General features: G+C 60.6%; 4 protein-coding genes across 9 annotated transcripts in view; 1 reads left to right on the forward strand and 3 right to left on the reverse strand.

Annotated features, from left to right (window-relative positions):
* Positions 1-111: 111 nt before the first annotated feature.
* APOA4 (apolipoprotein A4) lies at positions 112-1,730 on the reverse strand. Its single transcript, XM_053963630.1, has 4 exons — positions 1,642-1,730; positions 1,461-1,527; positions 1,211-1,337; positions 112-1,120 (listed from the first exon to the last, which is right to left on the reverse strand). Exons 2-4 carry the CDS (start codon positions 1,507-1,509, stop codon positions 193-195), a joined length of 1,104 nt encoding a protein of 367 aa, XP_053819605.1. The 5' UTR covers positions 1,510-1,527; positions 1,642-1,730; the 3' UTR covers positions 112-192.
* A 926-nt stretch (positions 1,731-2,656) lies between these two features.
* On the forward strand, positions 2,657-3,971 carry APOC3 (apolipoprotein C3). Its single transcript, XM_053963629.1, has 4 exons — positions 2,657-3,206; positions 3,316-3,375; positions 3,497-3,623; positions 3,781-3,971. The coding sequence occupies exons 1-4, from the start codon at positions 2,672-2,674 to the stop codon at positions 3,875-3,877; spliced, it is 819 nt and encodes a 272-aa protein (XP_053819604.1). The 5' UTR covers positions 2,657-2,671; the 3' UTR covers positions 3,878-3,971.
* A 348-nt stretch (positions 3,972-4,319) lies between these two features.
* On the reverse strand, positions 4,320-5,884 carry APOA1 (apolipoprotein A1). The gene is made up of 4 exons (XM_053963631.1): positions 5,833-5,884; positions 5,618-5,673; positions 5,239-5,392; positions 4,320-5,163 (listed from the first exon to the last, which is right to left on the reverse strand). The coding sequence occupies exons 2-4, from the start codon at positions 5,658-5,660 to the stop codon at positions 4,566-4,568; spliced, it is 795 nt and encodes a 264-aa protein (XP_053819606.1). The 5' UTR covers positions 5,661-5,673; positions 5,833-5,884; the 3' UTR covers positions 4,320-4,565.
* Positions 5,885-6,961: 1,077 nt separating this feature from the next.
* SIK3 (SIK family kinase 3) overlaps positions 6,962-20,070 on the reverse strand; it is a 69,732-nt gene continuing 56,623 nt past the window's right edge. For 4 of the 6 annotated variants that reach the window (XM_053963607.1, XM_053963606.1, XM_053963605.1 and 1 more), the window contains 10 exons: positions 17,812-17,962; positions 16,920-17,045; positions 16,521-16,606; positions 15,734-15,843; positions 14,765-15,125; positions 13,662-14,536; positions 10,055-10,218; positions 9,212-9,344; positions 8,947-9,114; positions 6,962-8,631 (listed from right to left, as the gene is read on the reverse strand). In XM_053963607.1, coding sequence (XP_053819582.1) covers positions 8,957-9,114; positions 9,212-9,344; positions 10,055-10,218; positions 13,662-14,536; positions 14,765-15,125; positions 15,734-15,843; positions 16,521-16,606; positions 16,920-17,045; positions 17,812-17,962 — 2,164 coding nt within the window. In that variant the 3' untranslated portion in view covers positions 6,962-8,631; positions 8,947-8,956. The remainder of the gene's footprint in view (positions 8,632-8,946; positions 9,115-9,211; positions 9,345-10,054; positions 10,219-13,661; positions 14,537-14,764; positions 15,126-15,733; positions 15,844-16,520; positions 16,607-16,919; positions 17,046-17,811; positions 17,963-20,070) is intronic. The other 2 variants (XM_053963604.1, XM_053963602.1) reach the window with 2 other exon arrangements.

The raw sequence follows: 20,070 nt of genomic DNA on the forward strand, positions 1-20,070 counted from the left end.
AATTCGGGGTGATGCTCCCCCCTCAGAGCAGCTGAGGGTGCCCCAGGTGTCCCATCCCGGGGTCGGATGGACAGCGGGATGCTGTGGGAAGGAAGGACACGGGCCAGCACGTGCATCACAAGGAGGTTTATTTCTACCACTGGAAGTGGCCAGGAACGCTTGGAATGTGTGTGGATGGCCGGGCGGGGTGGTTTAATTCTGTGGGGGTGGCACGGTGCTGAGGAAAGCAGCCACCTTCTCCCGCACCTCCTTCTCCAGCAGCTCCAGGTGATCCTCCACGCCGGCAGCGCCCGAGTCCAGCTTGCCGCGCATCTCCTCCAGCCGCTGCACCAGCTGCTTCCCGAAGGTCTCTCCGAAGGGAGCCGCCTGCTGCCGGAAGGTCTCCAGCGTCTGCCCCACGCGCTGCTCCAGCTGCTGGGCCAGGGGCGCCAGGCGCTGCCGCAGGCTCCCGGCGTCTCCGCTCGCCGCCTCGCGCAGCTCCCGGGCCAGCGGGCTCAGCTGGGCGCGCAGCTCCTCGGAGCTGGCGGCCAGGCGGGCGCGCAGCTCCTCGGCCGCCCGCTCCATCTGCGCGCTCAGGCCGTCCAGCTGCCGGTTGAGGCCCTCCTGCACCTCCTGGGCGTAGGGGCCGAGCCCGCGGCGCAGCTCGGCCACGCTCTGCTCCACCTGCGCCTTCAGCTCGTCCGCCATGGGCGACAGCCGCTGCTTGACGCCCTCCACGCCGCCGTCGATCTGCTGCTGCAGCCGGTCAGCGTAGGGGCTCAGCGAGGCCTGGATGCTGTCGGCGTTGTCCTGCAGCCGCTCCCGCAGCTCGGCCGCGTAGGGCTCCAGCGCCCGCTTCAGCTCCCCGGCGCTGCGGTCCACCTGGGAGCGCAGCTCCTCGGCGTACGGGCTCATCTTGGCCTGCAGCTGCCGGATGTTGGTGCCGATCTGCTGGTGCACCTCGTCGGCGTAGGGCGCCAGCTTGGCCTGCAGCTCCTGCAGCTCCCGCCGGATCTGCTCCTTCAGCCGCTGCGAGTCCTGCGCCAGCCGCGCCTGCAGCTCGGTGGCAAAGGGCACCAGGCGCTCCTGCAGGTCCTCGGCGTAGGCGCTGACGCTCTGCAGGTTGCCCTTCAGCAGGGTGCTGGGGAGAGGGGACGCGTCAGGGGCTCTGTGCCCGCACCCCCGGGCCCTGCCCGGCCCCCCGGCCCCCCGGCCCCGCGGCTGGGCTCACTTGAGCTGCTTGCTGATCTCGGTCTGCTGCAGCTGCTCCACCGTGTCCTTGGCATTGCTGCCCAGCTCCGTGAAGTACTTCCAGATCACGCTGGCCACCTCGTCAGGGTTCACATCGGCCCGCGAGCCTGCAGGGGGTGCTGGGGTCAGCGCTCGCACAGTCCCGTTCCCCGGGGACAGCGGGGACGTTCCCATCACCGCGCCGGGGCTGCACCGCCCCGCCGGCACCAGGGACCCTCGGGCCACCTCACCTGAGATCGCAAGGAGAACCAGGACAAGGGCGGCCGCCTTGGGCGCCATCCTGAGTGCTGGGGACTCCTGCGGGAGCACAGAGAGAGGTGAAGGAAGCCCCAGGGACCAGCAGCCCCCCTGCCAGAGGCCGTGGAGACCCGGGCTCCCTCCTGGCTCCCCCCAGCCCCTGCAGCTGCTCACCTGTGCTGCCAGTGCCGCGGTACCTGCAGAGCCGGCAGCTCCCAGCACTATTTATGCAGCCCGAGCGCTCCTGCAGCTTCCACGCAGGCTGTGACACAGCAAGGGCTTGGACTTTAGCACGGTCACGACGTGGAGGCACCTGACGTGTGCTCAGGCCTGACATCACCCGCGGCCCCGCCAGCCTCCGGGGGGGGACAGGGACAGACGGGGTGGGGGTACGCAGGACACACCGAGCCCCTCCCGGGGACAGGGACTCGGGCTGAGGGGACACCTCTGTTATGTGCATTTTGAATAATTCGTGCGTATGAGAAATAGACATATGAAATATCTTATATTAAAAATATTCCTGTAAGTTCTCTTAAGCACCCACGCCGGGGAGGGGAAGGTCGCTTCACACATTTCGAAACCGCAGCTGGCGGCAGGGAGAAAAGGACCTAATTTGCAAGCGAATAAACGTGGCTCGCTCGGAGATGGGTGCTTCTCCAAGGTGATCCGAGGAACACCCAGATGATGAACGTTCGATAAATATCTCAGACTGAGATAGCCAGAGCCATCAGGAAGACGCATCTCAATGCCAAATTCCGGTAACTCCCTGATGATCCCCGGGCTCGGCACTGACCTTTTGCTTGTGGCTATCTCGGACCGAATCTCGGTCGCGAAATAAAAATCTATTTTATTAATGATTAAATTCGGCTTGATCACTTTTACCTATGACACCTCAGTGCTCTGTGGCTCTGTCAGTGCTGGCAGGGCAGCACCTGGCATGAGTGGTTGTGGGATGGGAGGCAGTGCGGCGGGACACGGGCGCTGGGGATGCTGCAGGGACCTCCCAGCTCTGCCACCGGCTGGGCTGGGCTGGGCAGCGGGGCAGGACACGGGCTCGGGGGCAGGACACGGGCTCGGGGGGACACACGAGGCTGTGCACAGGCAGGATGGCGTCGCTCCTTCCCGGTCCAGCCTCCTGGAGGAATCCCTGGCACAGGAAGAGGCCAGGACACTGCAGGGCACTGCAGCCACGCGGTGCCTGGGAATGCAGCTGGGACCCGTGCGTGTCCCTGGCCGTGGGCATCGGGCTCTCGGCGCACACCCGGGGGGCAGCCCCCGGCCCAGCCCGCCCCCGCCCCGGGGACAGCGGAGCCGCGGCGATGTGTCACTGCGGGCAAAGGGCACGGCGGGCAGGGGCAGGGACCAGCCAGGCAGCGGCAGTGGCAAGGTCCGAAGAGCCTCGCGGTGCCCGAGGGCGTCGTGCCCGGGGACGGGGCCGCTGGATGTCACCCTTGTGCCGTGCGCGCCCAGGGCTGTCCCCTCCGCGGGCACCGGGCTGGCTGCGCACACGCGTGTGCCCGCGGCCACGCTCGCACAGCTCTGTGCGCGCCCGCACAGACACGCGGGGCTCCAGCAGGCTCCGTCCCCGCGGGATTTCCCAACTCCTGGCTGGACGCAGCGCCCCTGCAGTCCCCCCCCCGCGCCCTGCCCTGACCTTTGCACGAATCCCCCAGGGCGGCCGTGGGGAGGGTATAAAGAGGGAGCCCGGGGCTGCCCCCGCGTCACAGAGCCCGGCACAGGTGAGTGGGGACATCCCTGGCGAGGGTTGTGCTGGGAAGGGGACGGGGTCAGTCGGGACCCCCGTGCCCCCCCTGCTGCCCCACACCGTGCGCTCCGCTCTCTCCCCAGCCATGAAGGCGTCGCTGCTGTTCCTGCTCGCCTGCACGGCCGTCCTGGCGGTGGGAGCAAGTAAGGGCCAGGGGGCTGCGCAGGAGGATGGCTCGGGGCTCAGGGTGCTGGGGGCACACACTGGGGGGGGCACAGCCGCGGGACCCCGTGCCCCCCAGTGCCACCAGGCTCGTGCTTGCAGGGGCCGACTCACCCGAGGAGCCGAAGGCGCTGGTGCAGAAGGTGCAGGAGCTGGCCCAGAAAGCCACGGCCATGGCCAAGGACGCCTTCAGCAGGGTGCGGGAGTCGGAGGCGGCTCAGCAGGCCAGGTGCCCCCGAACCCCGCCAGCCCTGCCCCTGCCCCCGTCCCTGTCCCTGTCCCCGTCCCTGTCCCTGTCCCTGTCCCTGCCCCTGCCCCCGGTGCCGGCAGGGAGCCCGGCCGGGGCCCCGCGCTGACCCCCTCCCCTCCCCTCCCCTCCCCTGCAGGCAGTGGCTGTCGGACAACGCGGAGCTGGCGAAGCAGCGGCTGCTGTGGCTCAAGGAGCAGCTGGCGGAGCTCTTGAAGAAGACTCCGGCCGCGTAGCCTCGCCAGGGGCTGCCCGGGGTCTGTCGGGGCTGGGGACCCCCGGCTCCCACCCGCTGTCGTGGTGCTCTCAATAAAGCGGGGCTGACGCAAACGCTGTGGTGCCGTCACTGGGGGCTGGCAAGGGGAGTGTGACCCGCGGGGGAGGGGGGCTGGGACAGACGCGAGCACTGGGGTACACACGGCCGTGTCGGGGTGCTCAGGGTGACAGCAGCCGGGTTCTTGCTTCCAAAAACTCCTGCAAATTCAGTGCCACCATAGCCCAGCGCCCGGTGTGGGGCTGAGTGCGGCTGCACCTCGGGCAGAGCTGGACTCAGCACTGGGTGAGCCCAGGGCACCCCCCACCAGCTCCCTGCCTCCCCACTCCCTCTGGGTCCCCCAGTACCCCCAGCTCAGAGCACCCCTTGCCCCCTCCAGCATCCACTGCAAAGACTGAGCGAGCTCCAATAACTTAAGTCAAGTTTATTTCTCAAAAGGGAGACAAAGCTGAGAGCGACGCCGGGTTGGGGAGGCAAGTCTAGGGGAAGAGGGGGTCTCTGGGGAGGACACCCTAGAGCTGGGCTGGCCCGGGGCTCCTGCAGCCTGTCCCCAGAGCCCCCTGAGGAGAAGTGCCCAGGGCAGGACAGGGAGCACCGGGGCGGCTGCGGGGAGGGGCTGGGGTCAGTCCCTGGCGGCGCCGGCCGGCAGCTCAGGCCACGCTCTTCTGGAGCTCCTCCAGCAAGCTGAGGAAACGGGCCTTGAGGGTCTCGGTGTAGGGGGTGAGGCGCTCCTTGAAGTCCTGCACCAGGGGCGTCACCTTCTCACGCAGGTTGCTGAGCTGCTCCACCACCTTGGCCTGGTATTCAGCGGCCTGGGGGATGCCCTTCTCCCGGATCTCCTCCAGCTTCTGGCTCAGCTTCTGCCGCAGCTCATCGCTGAAGGGGGCCACGTTCTTGCGCAGCTCCTCGACGTGCCCGCGCAGACGGTCCCGCGCCTCCTCGGCCACCGGGGTCAGCTTCTGCTGCAGCAGCTCCACCTTCTGCTTGCTCAGCTCCTTCAGCTCCTGGGCGAGGGGTGCCAGGCGCTGGCGGTACTGCTCCAGATCCTCCGTCCACTTGGCAGAGAACTGGTCCAGGAAGGGCTTGATCTTCTCCTTCACCTCCTCCAGGTCCTTGGTCAGCTCCTGGCGCAGGGACTCGGTGTCCTTCAGCCACATCTCCCGCACCTCTTTGTAGTAGGGGGCCATGTCCTCTCTCAGCTTGGCGGCGGCTGCGCCCAGCGTGTCGAGGTTCTCGCCCAGCTTCAGGCTGCGGGACGGGAGGGAGGTCACGCTCGGTGCCCGGGGCCCCCCGCCAGCCCCCCGCCACACACCTCCCACTTACTCCAGCTGTTTGCCCACGGTGGAGGCCTCGAACTGGGCAATGGCTTCCTTGCCGCTGGCCTTCACTGTCTCCAGGTACACATCGACCATGTCCCTGAGGCGATCCAGGGGTGCCTGGGGCTCATCGTGCTGCCAGAAGGAGCGGGCCTGGGTGCCTGCGGGGAGCGCCGCGTTTGCTCAGGACACGCCGCCCGGGGACGGCTCCAGCCCTGCCGGGGTCCCGCCCGGCTCGGGAGGAACCAGGGAGCCCCTTGGCTGCAGCCCGACTTGCAAAGCGCTTCGGAAACCGGCGGCTTCCAGCAGCGCTCGCGTCGGGCTCGGCCGCCCCATCCCGCCCGTGCTGCTCCGTCCCGCGGGGCTCCAGCCCCGTCCGGACCTACCCGTCAGGCAGAGCAGGGCGAGGGTCAACACCACGGCTCTCATCTTCGCGCTGGACCTGCGGGCAGAGCAAGAGAGTTGGGCGCGGGGAGCCGCGGCAAAGCCAACCCCGCCGGGGGCTGAGCCCCCAGCCCGGCTCGAGGGGTCCCCGCCGGGGCGGCGGGCGAGGGGCACCGCTCTATCCCTGCGGCTCCTGCGCAGCAGCCCGGGCTCTTACCAGCTCTCTCTAGCGCTGCTGCTCGTCCCGTCTGAGCGGCCGGGGCTCCGCCGCCGCTATTTATGCCGGAGGGGCAGTTCCGCGGAGATAAGCCAGCGCCGCGGCCCCGGAACGCGCTCCCGGCGGGCGATGTGGCGCGCAGGGTTCAAGGATCGCGCAGCATCGCCGAGGAGCGCGGGCTTGGCAGGGGCGGCGAGCAAACAGGAGCTCCCCGCGGGACGCGCTCGCCGGCCAAGGAGCTGTTTACGCTCCCGGTGACCCAGATTCCCGCTGGCCCCGCGGCCTTGGCGGGGCCCCTCGCAGCCCCCAGGGATTGGCCGCCGGCCCGGGGACAAGGTTTATTCCCGCAGGGATTTGGCCTGCCGTACCCGGACCCCTCGCCTCGGCCGCGGGTCTGTGCCCCGTCCTTCACGGGGCCGCTCACGTCACCCCCTTTTCCCGCTGTGTCCCCAGCTCAGAGGTCCCGGGAGCTGCGCCCCTGCCCGCCCACGCCAGCCCTCGCTGGGGACCTGGGCAAAGCAAAGGCTCGGCTCAGAGCAGGCACCAGCACTGGCACGGCCGCCCCAAAACCCCCCTCAGCCCGAGCCAACCCCAGGTGCTTCCCTGTCCCCACTGTCAGCAGTCCAGGGATGCACAGGAATCAAGCGCACAGGGCTGAGCCCGGCCTGGCAAGGGGAGAGAGGGGACAGGGAGAGAGAGGCCACGTCCCCCGAGGGGCTGCAAGGGGTGTGCAGGGCTGGCGGTGCCAGGGGGAGCTGCTACAGAGCAATGATGCTCCTGTTTCTGGGTGGCACCGGCTCCCTGCAGCCCCAGCCCGTGCCAGCCCGCTGGGCACCTCAGGAGCATCGCACGGGAGCTGCCACCGCAGGTGCTGCAGGGTGCTGCGGGCACAGGCACAGCTCCCTGCGCCTCCCACAGCTGGAAAAGCCCCAGTGCAGCAGATGCCCGGGCAGGCTCTGATCTGCAGCACTGCCGGGCCCCGGCTGCAGGGGGGCTGCGAGTGCCAGGGGGGCTTCGGGAAAGCCAGCCAGGGGGCTGCTGGAGCCCGGGGCAAGTGATGGACTGGGCACACAGCAGCTGCCGCCCCTTGAACTTTGGTGTTGAGCAACAAGGCAAACAAGAGCCCAGGGAAGATCATAATCATGGTTTTATTTGTTATGATCCCACTGTCCAACTAATTGACTAGTTGCAAGTGACCCACAAAAAATGGACTGAAGATTTACTGAAATTTTTTTTCCTGTTCGTTTTTAGTCCAACATAAATGAGGAAGAAAAAAAAAATACTTCTGACATTTCCAAAAAACAGAAATAATAGCAAAGTATATTAATATACATTCAACATATACTGCGCGTATTGATTACTACAATACAAAGCCATGATAAAAAAAGTGTGATACTGCGGATGGCACGGTGACGCGGCCCTGCGGGGCAGCTGCTGCTGGGGGGGGCCCGGCAACTCTCCCAGGATACAGTGTCATGTAAACAAAAGGAAAATGAACCAAAGGGACAGAGCAAAAGGCTTTCAGCGTTTCCCACCCCTCCCGCTCCATCCCGCGGGCTCCCGCAGCCCGGAGGCGCCGGGCGAGGGCCGTGCATGGCCGGGCTGTGGAGCTTCCCTCCTCTCTGATTCCCGGGATCGCAGAGCCGTCAGCGTCCTTCTCCCGGAGAAGGGGAGGCCGGGAAGAGGCACGGGGTTAGGGAATAGCAAAGTCACCTCTGCCGTGCTGGTTTCACACTTCCTTCTGTGCAAAGTCAGGAGGGCTGGGTCGATGTTTCCTTTAGTTTTAAAAAATATTCCGGAAAAAATGTCACTAAGAAGGATGTGAGCTGGAGCTTGTTAAGTCCCAAAGGCAAGGGTGACACCACGTGCTCCTGAGCCCCAGCTGGGGGGGGCCTCCCGCTCTATCCACCACGGAAAGGATGGAAAAGGGACAAAGAAGAGACCTCTGCACATCCCGACTGTATAAGGAGAATTACCACTGTCGCCACTGGCACGAGAGAAAACCAGTCACAAGTACAATGTCATTAAAAGAAATAAAATACTTTGAACAAAAGGTGCAAGTCACAATTCATATAGAACAGAATCTAGTTAAAAATTTCTCTCAAACAGAAATTCCTTTTGCCTTTTATTAATAACAATAATAATAAAACAACATTTACCAAAAAAAAAAAAAAAACAATTCCTACGTGATCAGGAGGAAAAGCGAAGGAAACAAAGAAAAATCCATCTGCCCTATATTAGCCAGGAAAAGAAAAAACCCCAAGTCATGGCAGATTTGGAAAGAAAAGGGGAGGCAGGGCAGGGCAGGGGTGATCCTGTCAGCACCCCGACACACGAGAGGGAACAGAGCAGACAGAGGTGAGACAAGAAGTGGATTGCACCAGGGTGGGGAGGGCCCAGCCAGCGCTGCCAGGCCCGGACCCCCAGGGCAGAGGGACAGAGTGGAAGGAGAGCGTGGCCTCCGTCCAGGAGCGGCTCCAGCCCCCTTGGACCTGCTCAGGGCAGGCTCCAGGGACGCTCAGCCCGGCGTGGGGCCCCGGGCAGGGCCGGCCCCCAGAGCAGCCCCGGTGCCGAGGCCGATCCTCCGTGTGGGGCTCGGGGCTCTGGGTGTAGCTGGAGTTACAGGCAAGTGTGGCAGAAATTAAAGAACCCAAAGGAACGACACACTGGATGAAGTGAGGATGAGGAAAGGGGCCATGGTATTCCAGTTAGTCAGAAATACTACGGCAATTTGGCGCAATGCTGCTAGATACTGTTGGTTTAAAATGGACCTTTTCATTTCAAAGCTGTACACAAACCCTGCAAGAGAGAGAAAGACAGATGTTAGGGGACACCAGAATGGCACATCTCCTCCCACAGCCCACCAGCATTCCCAGGCCATTCCTGACCCTGCCCCAGGAGAGAGACCCTGCCATGCAGAGGGGCCTGAGCGCAGCACAAGCCTGGAGGGAGGGATGCTGTCCCTGGGCAAATGGGGCACAGCAAACAGCTTCAGCACAGGAGCTCCGGGTGGATGGTCCCACCCCCAGCACTGCAGCAAGGAGCAGGGAAGGTGACCCATGGGAGTGAGGCCCGAGGTGTGGTGTGGTGTGAGAAGGACACAAGGACACTCACTACCTCCTGGTTACACCCCTGCCTGCTCCATCCCAAAGGGCACCTCCGGGTGCTTGTAGCTCAGCAGCACGTCCGTGATACACGTCGAGGGGTAGCAGGAGGTGTTGAGGTGCTGGCTGCCATCGCCCAGGTTCGCGTGCTCTTGACCTTCCAAACTCTCCCCGCATTCTGTAAGGGCAAAGAGGTGACTCAGCACCTGTGGCTGTGACTCAGCTCCCCGAGGAGCTGCCCACACCCCCTGCCCCGTGGGCAGCCCCGGGCTCACCCTCGCCGTCCCTGTCGCGCAGCTGCTGACTGGCCATCAGCGACGACTGGCTGAGCACGGCGTCGGACATCCGAGCAGAGCTGAGGGCTTTTCCTGCCATCAAACTCATTCCAGGCAAGTTATCCAACTGCACCTGTGGAGACGGCAGGACACACTCAGGGGGAGCTCAGGATCCTGCTGTCCCCCATCTGCCCATGGACAGGGTGCCCAGGGAGCCTCTGCAGACCTCCAGCAAGGGTTTGGACAGACAAGAACTGCATCAGGCACAGCTTGGGTGCAGCCTGTCCCTTCAACAGGAGGATGGACTGAATGGTCCAAATCCCTCTGAACTAACAGCATAGCTGGGGGTGGGAGGGAGATCAGGAGATCATCCAGCACAAAGCCCTGCCAAGGCAGGGACACCTGGAGGAGGTGACAGAGAAACACATCTGGGTGGTTTTTGGATGCCTCCAGAGAGGGAGACTCCAGGCCCCACCCTAGGCAGCTTTCAGTGCTCTGCCACCCTCCATGGAAAGAAGTTCTTCCTAATGTTGAGGTGGAACTTGTTGTGTTTTAGTTTCTGGCCATTGCTCCCCATCCTGTCACTGGGCACCACTGAACCAGTGAAGCTGGCATTCTCATCTACAGCAGAAGGGAGCTGTAGCAAAGCACACGTCAAGATTTGGGCAGGACACTTCCCAGCACCCCAAACGGCGCAGAGCACTGAGGTCTGGGCTACCATGACCAGCTCCTTCACAGCAGTGCTGGACCCACAGCCGGGCTGGATGCGTCTGCAGAGCCCTGGGTGGCCAGAGCCAGGCCAGGCTGTTTCAGAGGGGGGACCTGGGAGGCAAAGGCACCTACGTAGGCATCATCGCTGTTCTGGATGGTGTGATGTCTCTGCAGGGTGCGGGGCCGCGGGTGCTCGCTGGACGAGGGGCGCACGGGGTAGCCCAGGCCGTTGTGGTCAGGCACCTGCATGGCTTGGCCGGGGGAGCTCCTGTCCATGCAGTTCCCTACGATGGACTCTTGAGAGCCAGACAGGACAGAAAAAGGACAGGTTAGTACAAGGAACCTGCAGCCACCGTGCCACTGCAGAACTGAGAGGTGATGCCACACACAAACGCTCCTTGCTGGCAGAGCAGGGACGGGACCCCCGGCTGCTCCAGTCGGAGTGGTGCAGCACCGCTGCCCCCAGTTGCACTCACACAGGCTTCTCCCTCCAGCTTCAATATCCCAGAAGTTCCCAATGCTAGCTGCCTTCCATCAGGTCTACAATAACAGCCTTAAGCTGGAGGCACTGGGGCAGGAGCACAGGAACCAGACCCTTTCCCACTTCTGCCTTCCCCTCGAGCCTGAGCTCGACCCCCACATCGTTACACAAGAGCTGGGGGAGCCTCCAACACGGGATGCTCCAGCAGGGCCCCTTGGCAATTGTAAGCAACATAATCCTGCTGGAAGAGCTGGCCAGGATCTTCACTTTTATCAGATGACTTCTCCCTGCCCTCCCACAATCTGGCTGCGGGAGCACACGAGTGTTCTGCCTGGCAAAGTCCATCTGCGCTGCAAGCTCTTGTGACTGAGGGCAAAGGCCACATTCCTATCAGGCAAAGCCTCTCATCATTAAGTACACGATGTTTTGGATAAAGTCCTGAGCCATGGAGGAGCCTGTCATCGGGGCTGAGCTCGCTGAGCGCGGACCCTGCCGAGCACAAACGCCCGACGCGGCTGCGAGCGCTGGGGAGCTGCCCCGAGGTGACACAGCTGAGGTACATCCCTCACAAAGCCAGAGCTTTCCCAGGGCTTTGGCCAGTGGGAAGTGATGTCCTGCTGTGCTGGGACACTGCAACTGCCACAAAACTGCTCCCTGAAGGCATGGCATAGAATCCTAGAACATCCCCACAAGGATCGTGCTTGCCCCTGCGCAGAGCAGTCCCAAAATCTGTCCACAAATCTAGCAGAATTCAAGTGAGACCCCATCCCATGTGGTCTCCAGAGGCAGCACATGGACAGAGCATGGCAGAGCGTGGACAGCACAGCCAGCACACTGCTCCCCGTGCCCTTTCCTCCATCAGGAATGTGGCATTCCTGCCGGAGCCCCGTCCCAGGGCAGTCAGAGATGCAGTCTCCCCCTTCCTTTGCACAACCGTGGGGTTACGTGCGGTTAACAGTCAGCTTTCCCGGAAAAGCGAGAAGGAAAACATGAGGTAACAGATGTTAGCGGATCAGTGCCACCCACACACTGCTCGGGATGCTGCTCCAACTGTGGGAATAGTGGTTGGGGCCAGCAGCCTGCTGCTGCAGCTCCACAAACAGCCCCGGCCCCAGTCCCTGTGCTGCGGGTGACGAGTTCCCTCAGCCTGGAAGAGCCAGGACCCGAAAAACAGCTGCTTCCCAATGCCAGCACTTCACCTCTGCAGATGCTGCTCTGGACAGACACCCCGAATTCACACCCCCAGGCCTGCAGAGGAGAGCCTTTCATCCCCACATCCTTTGTGTCACCGTGGCATGTGACGCTGGCACCGCCAGCTCGGCTCCCTCCGCGCCGAGCCCAGGCAGGTTTCCCATGGGCAGCGCTCCCAGCCCCGGCACGGCCACGCTGGAGCAAAACTGGAGCAGGGACATTCGCAGGCAGCTCAGTCACATCCCAAACAGATTTGGTCGGCTCTCAAGGTCCCCGGCTGCCATCCCTGGCAGATGCTCCACAGACATCCAGAGCTTTGTGATCAGCGCTAGCACGCGCCCTTGGAAGCACAGACGCTCCCGAGCCACGGGAAAACTGCGCTCTGCTCCAGGGAAAACACATCTGGGAGCTGAGGCAGGGAGGGAAGACACCCCTCAAACTGCACCCTCATGACACAGTCCAGGGAAAAGAGTGGGAAAAGCCAGGGATGTGGGATTTGGTGTAGGGCAACAGTGGGAAAACTGAGTGATGCAGGATTTGGTGTAGGTCAAAACCACAAAAGCCCAGGCGTGTAGGATCTGCTGGAGGTAAAGGTACCTGGGAAACTCTGAGGTGACTCTGCCTGGACCCAAAGCGGCGCAGGCCTGAGTCCAAGTGGGTTATGGAGGCCATAGGGAAAATGGTACAAGCAGTTGCATCCCAGGACATAGTTTACTACAAACAACCCTGTCAGAAGGGCTTACACAAGCCTATTTGTAAACATCTATTTGCTTTTCCTCATTTACAAGGCTTTGCAGTCTAAAGTCCTTTTCCTTTGTGTAACCAGTCCTTGCACCAGCAGTGTGGGGGCCGAGATTTGGCTTCTGACTTCAGCAGACCTCACTGTCCATCTAACAGGCTTCAGTGACAAGATTCAGACTCGTGATTTTGTACCAAACCCCCCTCCAGAGCTTCCAATCTCCGCTGAGCCTGGGGCGATTCCCCCCACTCCAAGCACAGCAGGGAAGCAGAGCTCTGAGAGCAAACAGAATTTAGGAGGATTTCAGCACAGCCCAGCCTTGTCCCTGCCCCCTGCCCACGCACTGGGGAGTCAGGGCTTGGCAGCCCCACTCAGCCCTCGGAGCCAGCCTATTCCAGCCCGGTACTTTCCCAACAAACCCGTGCTGTGTCCCTGAACAAAGCTGGGCCTCCTGTGCCCTGGACACAGCTCCTCCACAACAGGGCCCGGGTGCCAAGGGCAAGCTGGTGGCTCCAGCCCAGCACCCCGAGTCCTGCAGGGAATACTGATCTGCCCACTCAGCCTCTCCTCAAAGCCCTCTTAGCGAGGGGCTTGGAGGGCGTTTTTCCTGCAGAGGAGCCTGTAATTACAGCTCAGGCAGGAATTCCCTGACAGCCCAGTGCTGCCAGAGCAGCCGCCGAGGAGCAAAGGTGCAGCTGCTTCCAAGGAGCAGGAAAGGTCTTCAGATCCTAATGGCAAGTTTAAACTCACTCTCTCCAGAACCCACTGTTCCCAGTTCAAGCAGGGATGGAATCTTGCTGTTGCTGCTGCTTCCCAAAGTGCCAGAGACTGCAAGGCCGCTGGAGCCACAAGACACTGACTAACACTGTTAGTGTGTGTTTGTGGGAGCTTTAGCAGTCCCTGGGCTTGAGGGTCTGTGCTTAAGAGCAGGAAGAAATGGCTACTCTGCCACAGCTGGGGTGTGCTGGCAGCTGAGCTGTTCCTATCCCGTGTTTACAGGGGATGGGCAACATCACCAACAAGAATAAATCTGTGGCCACCATGCAGCACCCCTGAAAAGATGGCAGCAAGCTGGGCCCTGGTCTTTACCTGCCTGCAGAAGTAGGTCAAACTCCCAAGGGAAGCAGCCCATCAGGCTCCTTCCTTATTCAACCCTGTTTATTACAGAGGCTGTGCCTGCAATTTACTTCAGGCCACAAAAGCCAGAAAGAATCTCGGTAATTCTGTGCTACGCAGAGTATGTCAGGAAACCCTTGGTGTGCCGGGTGGGACGGTGTCCTGGGCAGGAAGCTGGCACACGTGGACACCTGGCCTGCAGGGAGCCTTACCTCTGCTGGGCACCTTATTCCTGAATCCGGGCGCGGGCTGATGCCTGTACTGGTGCGTTCCCAGCTCCTGCGCGGGATTAGCAGTTCCTAGCAAAGATTCGGGGTCCCCGTGCCCTCCTGCGTTTACAAGCAGAGGGGTCTCGTGGCAACCTTTGGTCAATGTGTTTGAACTCTTACTGTCAGGAAAGCTGTCCCTGTTTCCCTCGCAGGCGCAGTCCTCCTCCATGCTCTCCGAGTGGAACAGGGCTGGCTGGTGTCCGTATCCCTGCGGCGGTGGCACGGAGGCGGGGACCTGCTGGATACATTCTTGCGCCCTGATTTTTAAGAGATGTTGGGGGCTGTTCTGGGGGTGGTACGTGTCAGCACTCTGATAAGGCAAAGACAACGACTGGCGCTCCGAGAGGTTCTGTCCCATGCTGGTGCCCATATTGCCAGCATCCCCTTGACTCATATGCCTGAACAACTCTTGGAATTCTTGCTGCTGCTGCTGCTGCTGCCGCCGTTTGATGAGCTGTGCAAATTCTGCCTGGGGCAGCCGCATGTCCGTGTGCCCCGTGAGCGAGTGCCGGGGGGAAAGCAGTCCCTGGAGGATGTGCGGTACCTGCTGGTGTCGGCTGTAGTCGGGCGGGGTCGGGGACAACAGTGCCTGCTGTAGTGCCGATGCCGTGTAGTGCTGCTGCTGCTGATGTGCGTTCGGGGGGAAACTGGGGTACTGGTCAAGCTGTGGCACCTTCAGAGCTTGCTGGGCTGCAGAGAAGCCGACCCCTCCCGGCGGGCTGTAGCTGCTGGGGGAAACGCGGGGCTGCTCCGGGAACAGGTGGGGGTGTAAGTGCACCTGGTCGTAGTTGGCAGGGGGATACCTGTTCACGTTCAGACTGCAAGGACAAGGAAAAGGACGAGTGACCGCACTGCTCAGCGGGAGCCAGAGCTGCTCCTGCACGGGAGGGGCTTCCCCGGGCACGTGGCACAGCAGCCCTGGCCTGGCTCAGCAACTCCTTCCCAGCGAGGGAGCAAGCACAAGGCAGACTGGCAAGGACGCCGTGCCTCGTGCTGGGACTGGCACTCCCTGCAGGAGTCCCGGAGCAGGCAGGGAGGGCTCTCACCTGTGCGAGTCGGCGCTGTCGGCGCTGAGCTGCTTGGACAGCTGCCGGTGGCCGTAGCTGAGGGAGGCCATCAGGTTGGCGCGGTGCTGCATCTGGATCTGGCTGGCGCTGGGGCTCAGGGACATCCCCCGCGCGTGGGACGCCAGGCCCTGCCCGCCCACCGAGGCCCCGGGCAGGAGGCTGCTGCCCACCATGTCCCCGGGCTCCTGCACTTGGATGGTGACCTGCTGGGGCTGCGACTGCTGCTGCTGCAGGGCCAGGCACGTCAGCCCCATGGCCGGGGGAGGGGAACAGTTACCCGACTGCGGGAAGATGGTGTTGTGGGATGGCATCCCTTGGAACTGGGACTGGGAGGCAGCACCTACAAGGAACAAAGACATTCAGCTCCCCTGGCAGCCCAGGGCGAGGATTGGGAGCAAGATCTGCTCCATTTCCCCAAGTGCCAGACAGGGTTTGGATTAACCTGGTCTAGTGAAAGGTGTCCCTGCCTGTAGCAGGGTGCTGGAGAGGGATGATCTTTAAGGTCCCTTCCAACCCAAAGCAGGCTATGATGCTGTGATTCATTCCACGACTCTGGGCCGGGATGGGAGCCCAGTACGTGTCCGTATGGGTGCTGTCATGCTGTGCCAGCGTGCAAAGGTCACAGCCAGAGCCCCTTGCACCAAAACAGAAACTCTGCGGAGCTGACAGTCATTTGCATAAACCTGAGAATATCAGCCCTTCCTCCCCACCCCCGGGAGCGATAAGTAAGGATCTTGTGACAAGGAACCCGACAGCACATTCCAGCTGGCAGCTTCTCCTGAGCTCTTGATAACACCAGCCCTTGCTGCCAGATGGAGAATCTTTTACATCATCAGCAAACTGTGCAGGGCCTGGGCTGAGGGGAGAACGGAGCCCTGGCAACCCCAGGCTGCTTCTGCAGGGTTTGATGGGCTCACACGGCCCTGCCCAGCTCCCAGAACTGCTTACCATGGGGCTGGAGCACGCTGCTGCTCACGGGGGGCGGGCTGCTGTTGGGTTGCCTGAAGAGATGATTGCTGGGGTGGTTTGGGGGTGGGCTGGATGGCTGGATCCGTAACCTACGCAGGGAAACAAGCACCTTCTCACCATGCCTGCTCCTTGTCAAGATGCCGTCTCAGCTGTGAGAACTGATGCCAAACACTGCGTGTCTTGTTCAAAATAAACACCATAAAGCCCTTGCTGGGGATCCCAAGGTCTCTGCAGATTGGCTTCTCTTCTGAGAGCCACCTCACTTGTCCAAGTCACACAGGGAGTGAGCAGGACCTGGTGGCTACCACAGAAACCTGGGGACAAGGACACTGCAGGCTCACCTCCTGACTCACTGCACCCGGTGAGACACCCTGCTCTCGTTTCCTGTAACTCAGCCTCCCTCACCCACAAGTCAGGGTGCTGAGGGCAAGGAGACTGAGCTCACCAAGGGCCTGGCAAGGTGTGAGACACCCAAGGAAGCATGAGAGAGCCTGGCTGCTGAAGTGGCAGCTTCAAGCCACTCAAAAGGCAGGACTGTCAATCCTCTGCTCAAAGCAGGTCTGTGCCTTTGAATCAGGTTTCTCTGATTCTAAAGTCCTTCTGAGAGAATCCAGCTCAAAGGACCAGGCACATTCACCTGGGAACTGGCAGTGTCATTCTGACTCCATAAACTTCCAACTCAGCCTGGCTTCTCCTGAGTGTGTCAGCTCATCCCTGGGCTTCAGGAAGAGCAAAACCCAGAGCTGTCCTAAAGCCATTTCTTTACCTCTGGAGCTGGTGAGTGAGCAGAGCTGGCTGGTTTTCACATGGAGCTTGCAAGGGTGGAGATGGCTGGGGAGGCCGGATACAGTCCTGAACCAGGCACCACAAGAAAACAAGAAGTGTTTGCAGTCAATGTCTCAGTCAGTAAATTTAGAAACACTGCTGGGTGAAGCAGGACATATCCAGATTCACTGAGTGTCAGTCCCTGACTGCAGCCCTGGCTGCCACAGCTACCACAGCAGCTGTGCAAACATCTCTGCTGAAATCCTTCAGCCTTCCCGCTACAGCAAGCCCAGCAAACTCCCCTCCCTCAATCCCCCCGGGACCTGCTCACGAGTTGTGTCTGCAGCAACACAGGAAAACAGAGCTAAGCCTTCAGCAGCTCTGGCTCGGGCTGCACTACCTGAATCTGCTGATGAAGAATCTGGTGGTGCTGCTCCTGCTGGTACAACATGTGCTGCTGCTGCGTCTTCTCCAGCGTCCTCTCGTCCATGTGCCCACCGTACATCTTCTGGAGCTGCTCACACTCCTGCAAGGAATCCAGCACGTCCCATAAATGACCTTCTGGTGCACAGCACCCTGCTGTGTGCGGAATGGCACGCTCTGCAGCCCACCCCTCTGAGAAAAGCTGGCAAAGAAAGCCTAATCCATTCCCTCTGACAGAATCAGGTGTGCAGTGACATGGCAAAAGGCCAGGAAAGCAACGGGTGCACGTGGCACCGAGCTGGCACGGCTGTGTTCCCTTAATGCAGGCAGCAAGCTCTGCAAACTACACTTCAAGGTGAGGAGAGCATCTCGTTTGTGCCGTGCTGCAAGGGGAAAGGCCTGTCCTGGGGCCAAATCCTGCTCCAGCCGTTGGCAGGTTGTGCCTGGCTGCGCAGGGAATACCCCACAGTACACTCCAAACTCTGGTGGTAGGAGCTGCCCTTTCCCAGGACACCCTGGAACAGCCCCAGGCTGCTGCCAGAGGAAATGTGGGAGAGCAGGAGCTGCAGTCTGACAGTGCTGGTGGGCCCTGCAGGACACTCATGGGTGGGCACAGCATGATGGTTCTCCCCAGGAAAGAGGGGGCAGGAATCCCCCCAGGTGCCCAACTGCAGGTGAACAGCTCATACATCCAGAGGACACTCGGGGTTTGCTGCAGTCACTCAGGGCAGGAACAAACCCTGCAAAGTCCCCGCTGCGTCCCTCAGCCTTCCGTGTAAAGATTCCTCTTTTGCTTCCTGAAGCAGCAAGACCGAGGCAGTAAGAATTCCTCGTGGAGGCTGTTTTGAGGACCCCCAGCCCCCTCTCACCTGCTGAAGCTGTTTGATGCTGCTGTTATTGCCCATCTTCTCCAGGTGGGCTTTGAAGGCCTGGATGCTGGCAGCCCCGTCGGAGAAGCGCCGGACCGGGGAGAAGCGCTCGGTGGGGAGGTGCAGAGTGTTGGAGTCCTTGTAAATAGAACTGAACACAGGGGGAAGGGGGTTACTGACGTGACACCAGCCAAAACACAAACTCCAGGACAGACTTTCCAGTTCCACCAGCCTCCCAGCTGCCTGGGTGCTCCACACTGGGCAATCAGAATGGGCACATCTGAACCAAGCTGTGCCCAAGGCACCTCAAGCACTTCCCCTTCTCAGTGAGGTTTTTTTGCCATCAGGGGGAGCCAGATTTTTTTCAGGAGCTGTTTTCTCCCGAAGTTGGGGCTCCCCATTATCACTGAGCTCCTGCCCTGCCATTAGGTGCCACCTGTGTTATCAGGGGCAGAGATAACCTGGCAGACACTTGTCACAATGTGCCTCACAACAAACAGCTGGGGCTCTCTGCCTGCCCTCATTGTTCCTGGGCAAATGCTATCTCTGGAACCTGATTTCCGTGCAAATCACAGAAACACGGAATGATCTGGGCTGGGAGGGACATCTTCCACTAGCCCAGGTTGCTCCAAGCCCTGTCCAACCTGGCCTTAGACACCTCCAGGGATGGGGCAGCCACAGCTTCTCCAGGCACCCTGTGCCAGGGCCTCCCCACCCTCACAGGGAGGATTTTCTCCCACCACTAAAGGATTTATTTTGTAAAGATTCTGCAGATGCCATCTCCAGAACCCAGCAAGCAGCGTTTAATGCACAGGCTCCAGCAGCAGCTTTTGTGTGTGAGAAGGTCACGGAGACGTGGTCTTTACAGCACCTCTGACACCAAAGCCAGCAAGAGCCCACCTGGCTGCACCTGGAGTGGCCCTGAGCTCCAGAGGTCACTCTGAGGGCCTGTTCCAGGCTCCCCTTGTCACAAGGTGACTGATGCTGGACCACTTCCAGCAGGCTGGGCTCCACTTTGTCCCTGTCTCTGCCTTAGGAGGACACAGTTCAGCTTCCTTCCAAGGAAAGAGCTGTGCTCCTGCCTTTTGAAGCCATCCCATCCATTATCCTGATCCGTTTGTTCTCCTGTTGCATTGATGGAAAGCAGAAGCTACAGATAAAATCATGCTGAGTTTTTGAAACCCGTGTGGGCAAGGCAGAACAGCTGCACTTCCCTGTACAGCTGTACTTCAATTCTGCTTTCAGATATTTAACGTGACAAATAAGAAGACACATAAGATGGCTTAAAATAGGTTAAGGGCTAAAATAAAACCCACCTGCCATTCAATAATGAGGTTTATTTACAGAGTGACTGCCAACTTCTGTGCCAGGTACGTAATGAACTCACTGTGGAACACTGTGTTTAGACCATGGTCAGATGAAATTTCTGTGATTTCACAGGAAAAACACAGAACAGGCTCACAGCACGTTACAACACCAAGAGTGGAACGAGCAGATACCACCCTGCTCATGAAGCAACAGCTTCAGGACTCCAGAGCCAAGAGCCAGAGGTGACACCAACATTATTTACAGGGTAAGTGTGTTTAAAGTCTTGTAAAAATTCCGTTCCTGCTGTGTGTGAAGGACTTTGCTTACCTTTAGGATTTGCAGCAATCCTGAAAGCAGGACACAGCACATTCTGCTTGTTTTGCAAGATGCACTCCCCTTCCTGTCAAGCTGTGGCCCTAGAAATGTTTCCCCTCCTGCTCTTCCCATCCCCCAGGCACCTCTGAGGGAGCAACTTGAGGGCAGAGGGGTGCTTATCTCGGTTTTCCAGCTCCAGCGTGGCACTAGCACTGTCTCAGTCTGCTCAGAGTTCACCTGTCCCTGCTGATTACATCAGTGCTCAGCTCAGCAGGTCTCTGGCTCCAATAAAAAGGGCTTTGTCAAGCCTGCCAGTGTGAGCTGCCCGAGGGGCTGAACAGCAGCACCAGCCTGGCCTGGCAGCCACTGCTTTCCCAAGAGGCAGCAAGCTCCAGTGTGCAGCTGGTTCGCTCCGAGCACTGAGGTGTCAGAGCACTTGCAAGCGTTTTTTAGGAGGTTTTTTTTTGTTAAGAGGAATTTAAGCTCCCTCTGTGGCATTAGCATCTCCGGTTGGCTGCTGTGACAAGGACTCTGTCACACTAACACCTCTCCATCAGGACTGTCCCTCCCACACATCCTGAGTATATTTAGATCCAATCCAAAAGTTCCCTCTTTCCCAGACACTGTGATTTTTTT

The sequence above is a fragment of the Vidua chalybeata genome, chromosome 23 (genome assembly GCF_026979565.1).
Source record: "Vidua chalybeata isolate OUT-0048 chromosome 23, bVidCha1 merged haplotype, whole genome shotgun sequence".
In the NCBI taxonomy this organism is placed as follows: domain Eukaryota; kingdom Metazoa; phylum Chordata; class Aves; order Passeriformes; family Viduidae; genus Vidua; species Vidua chalybeata.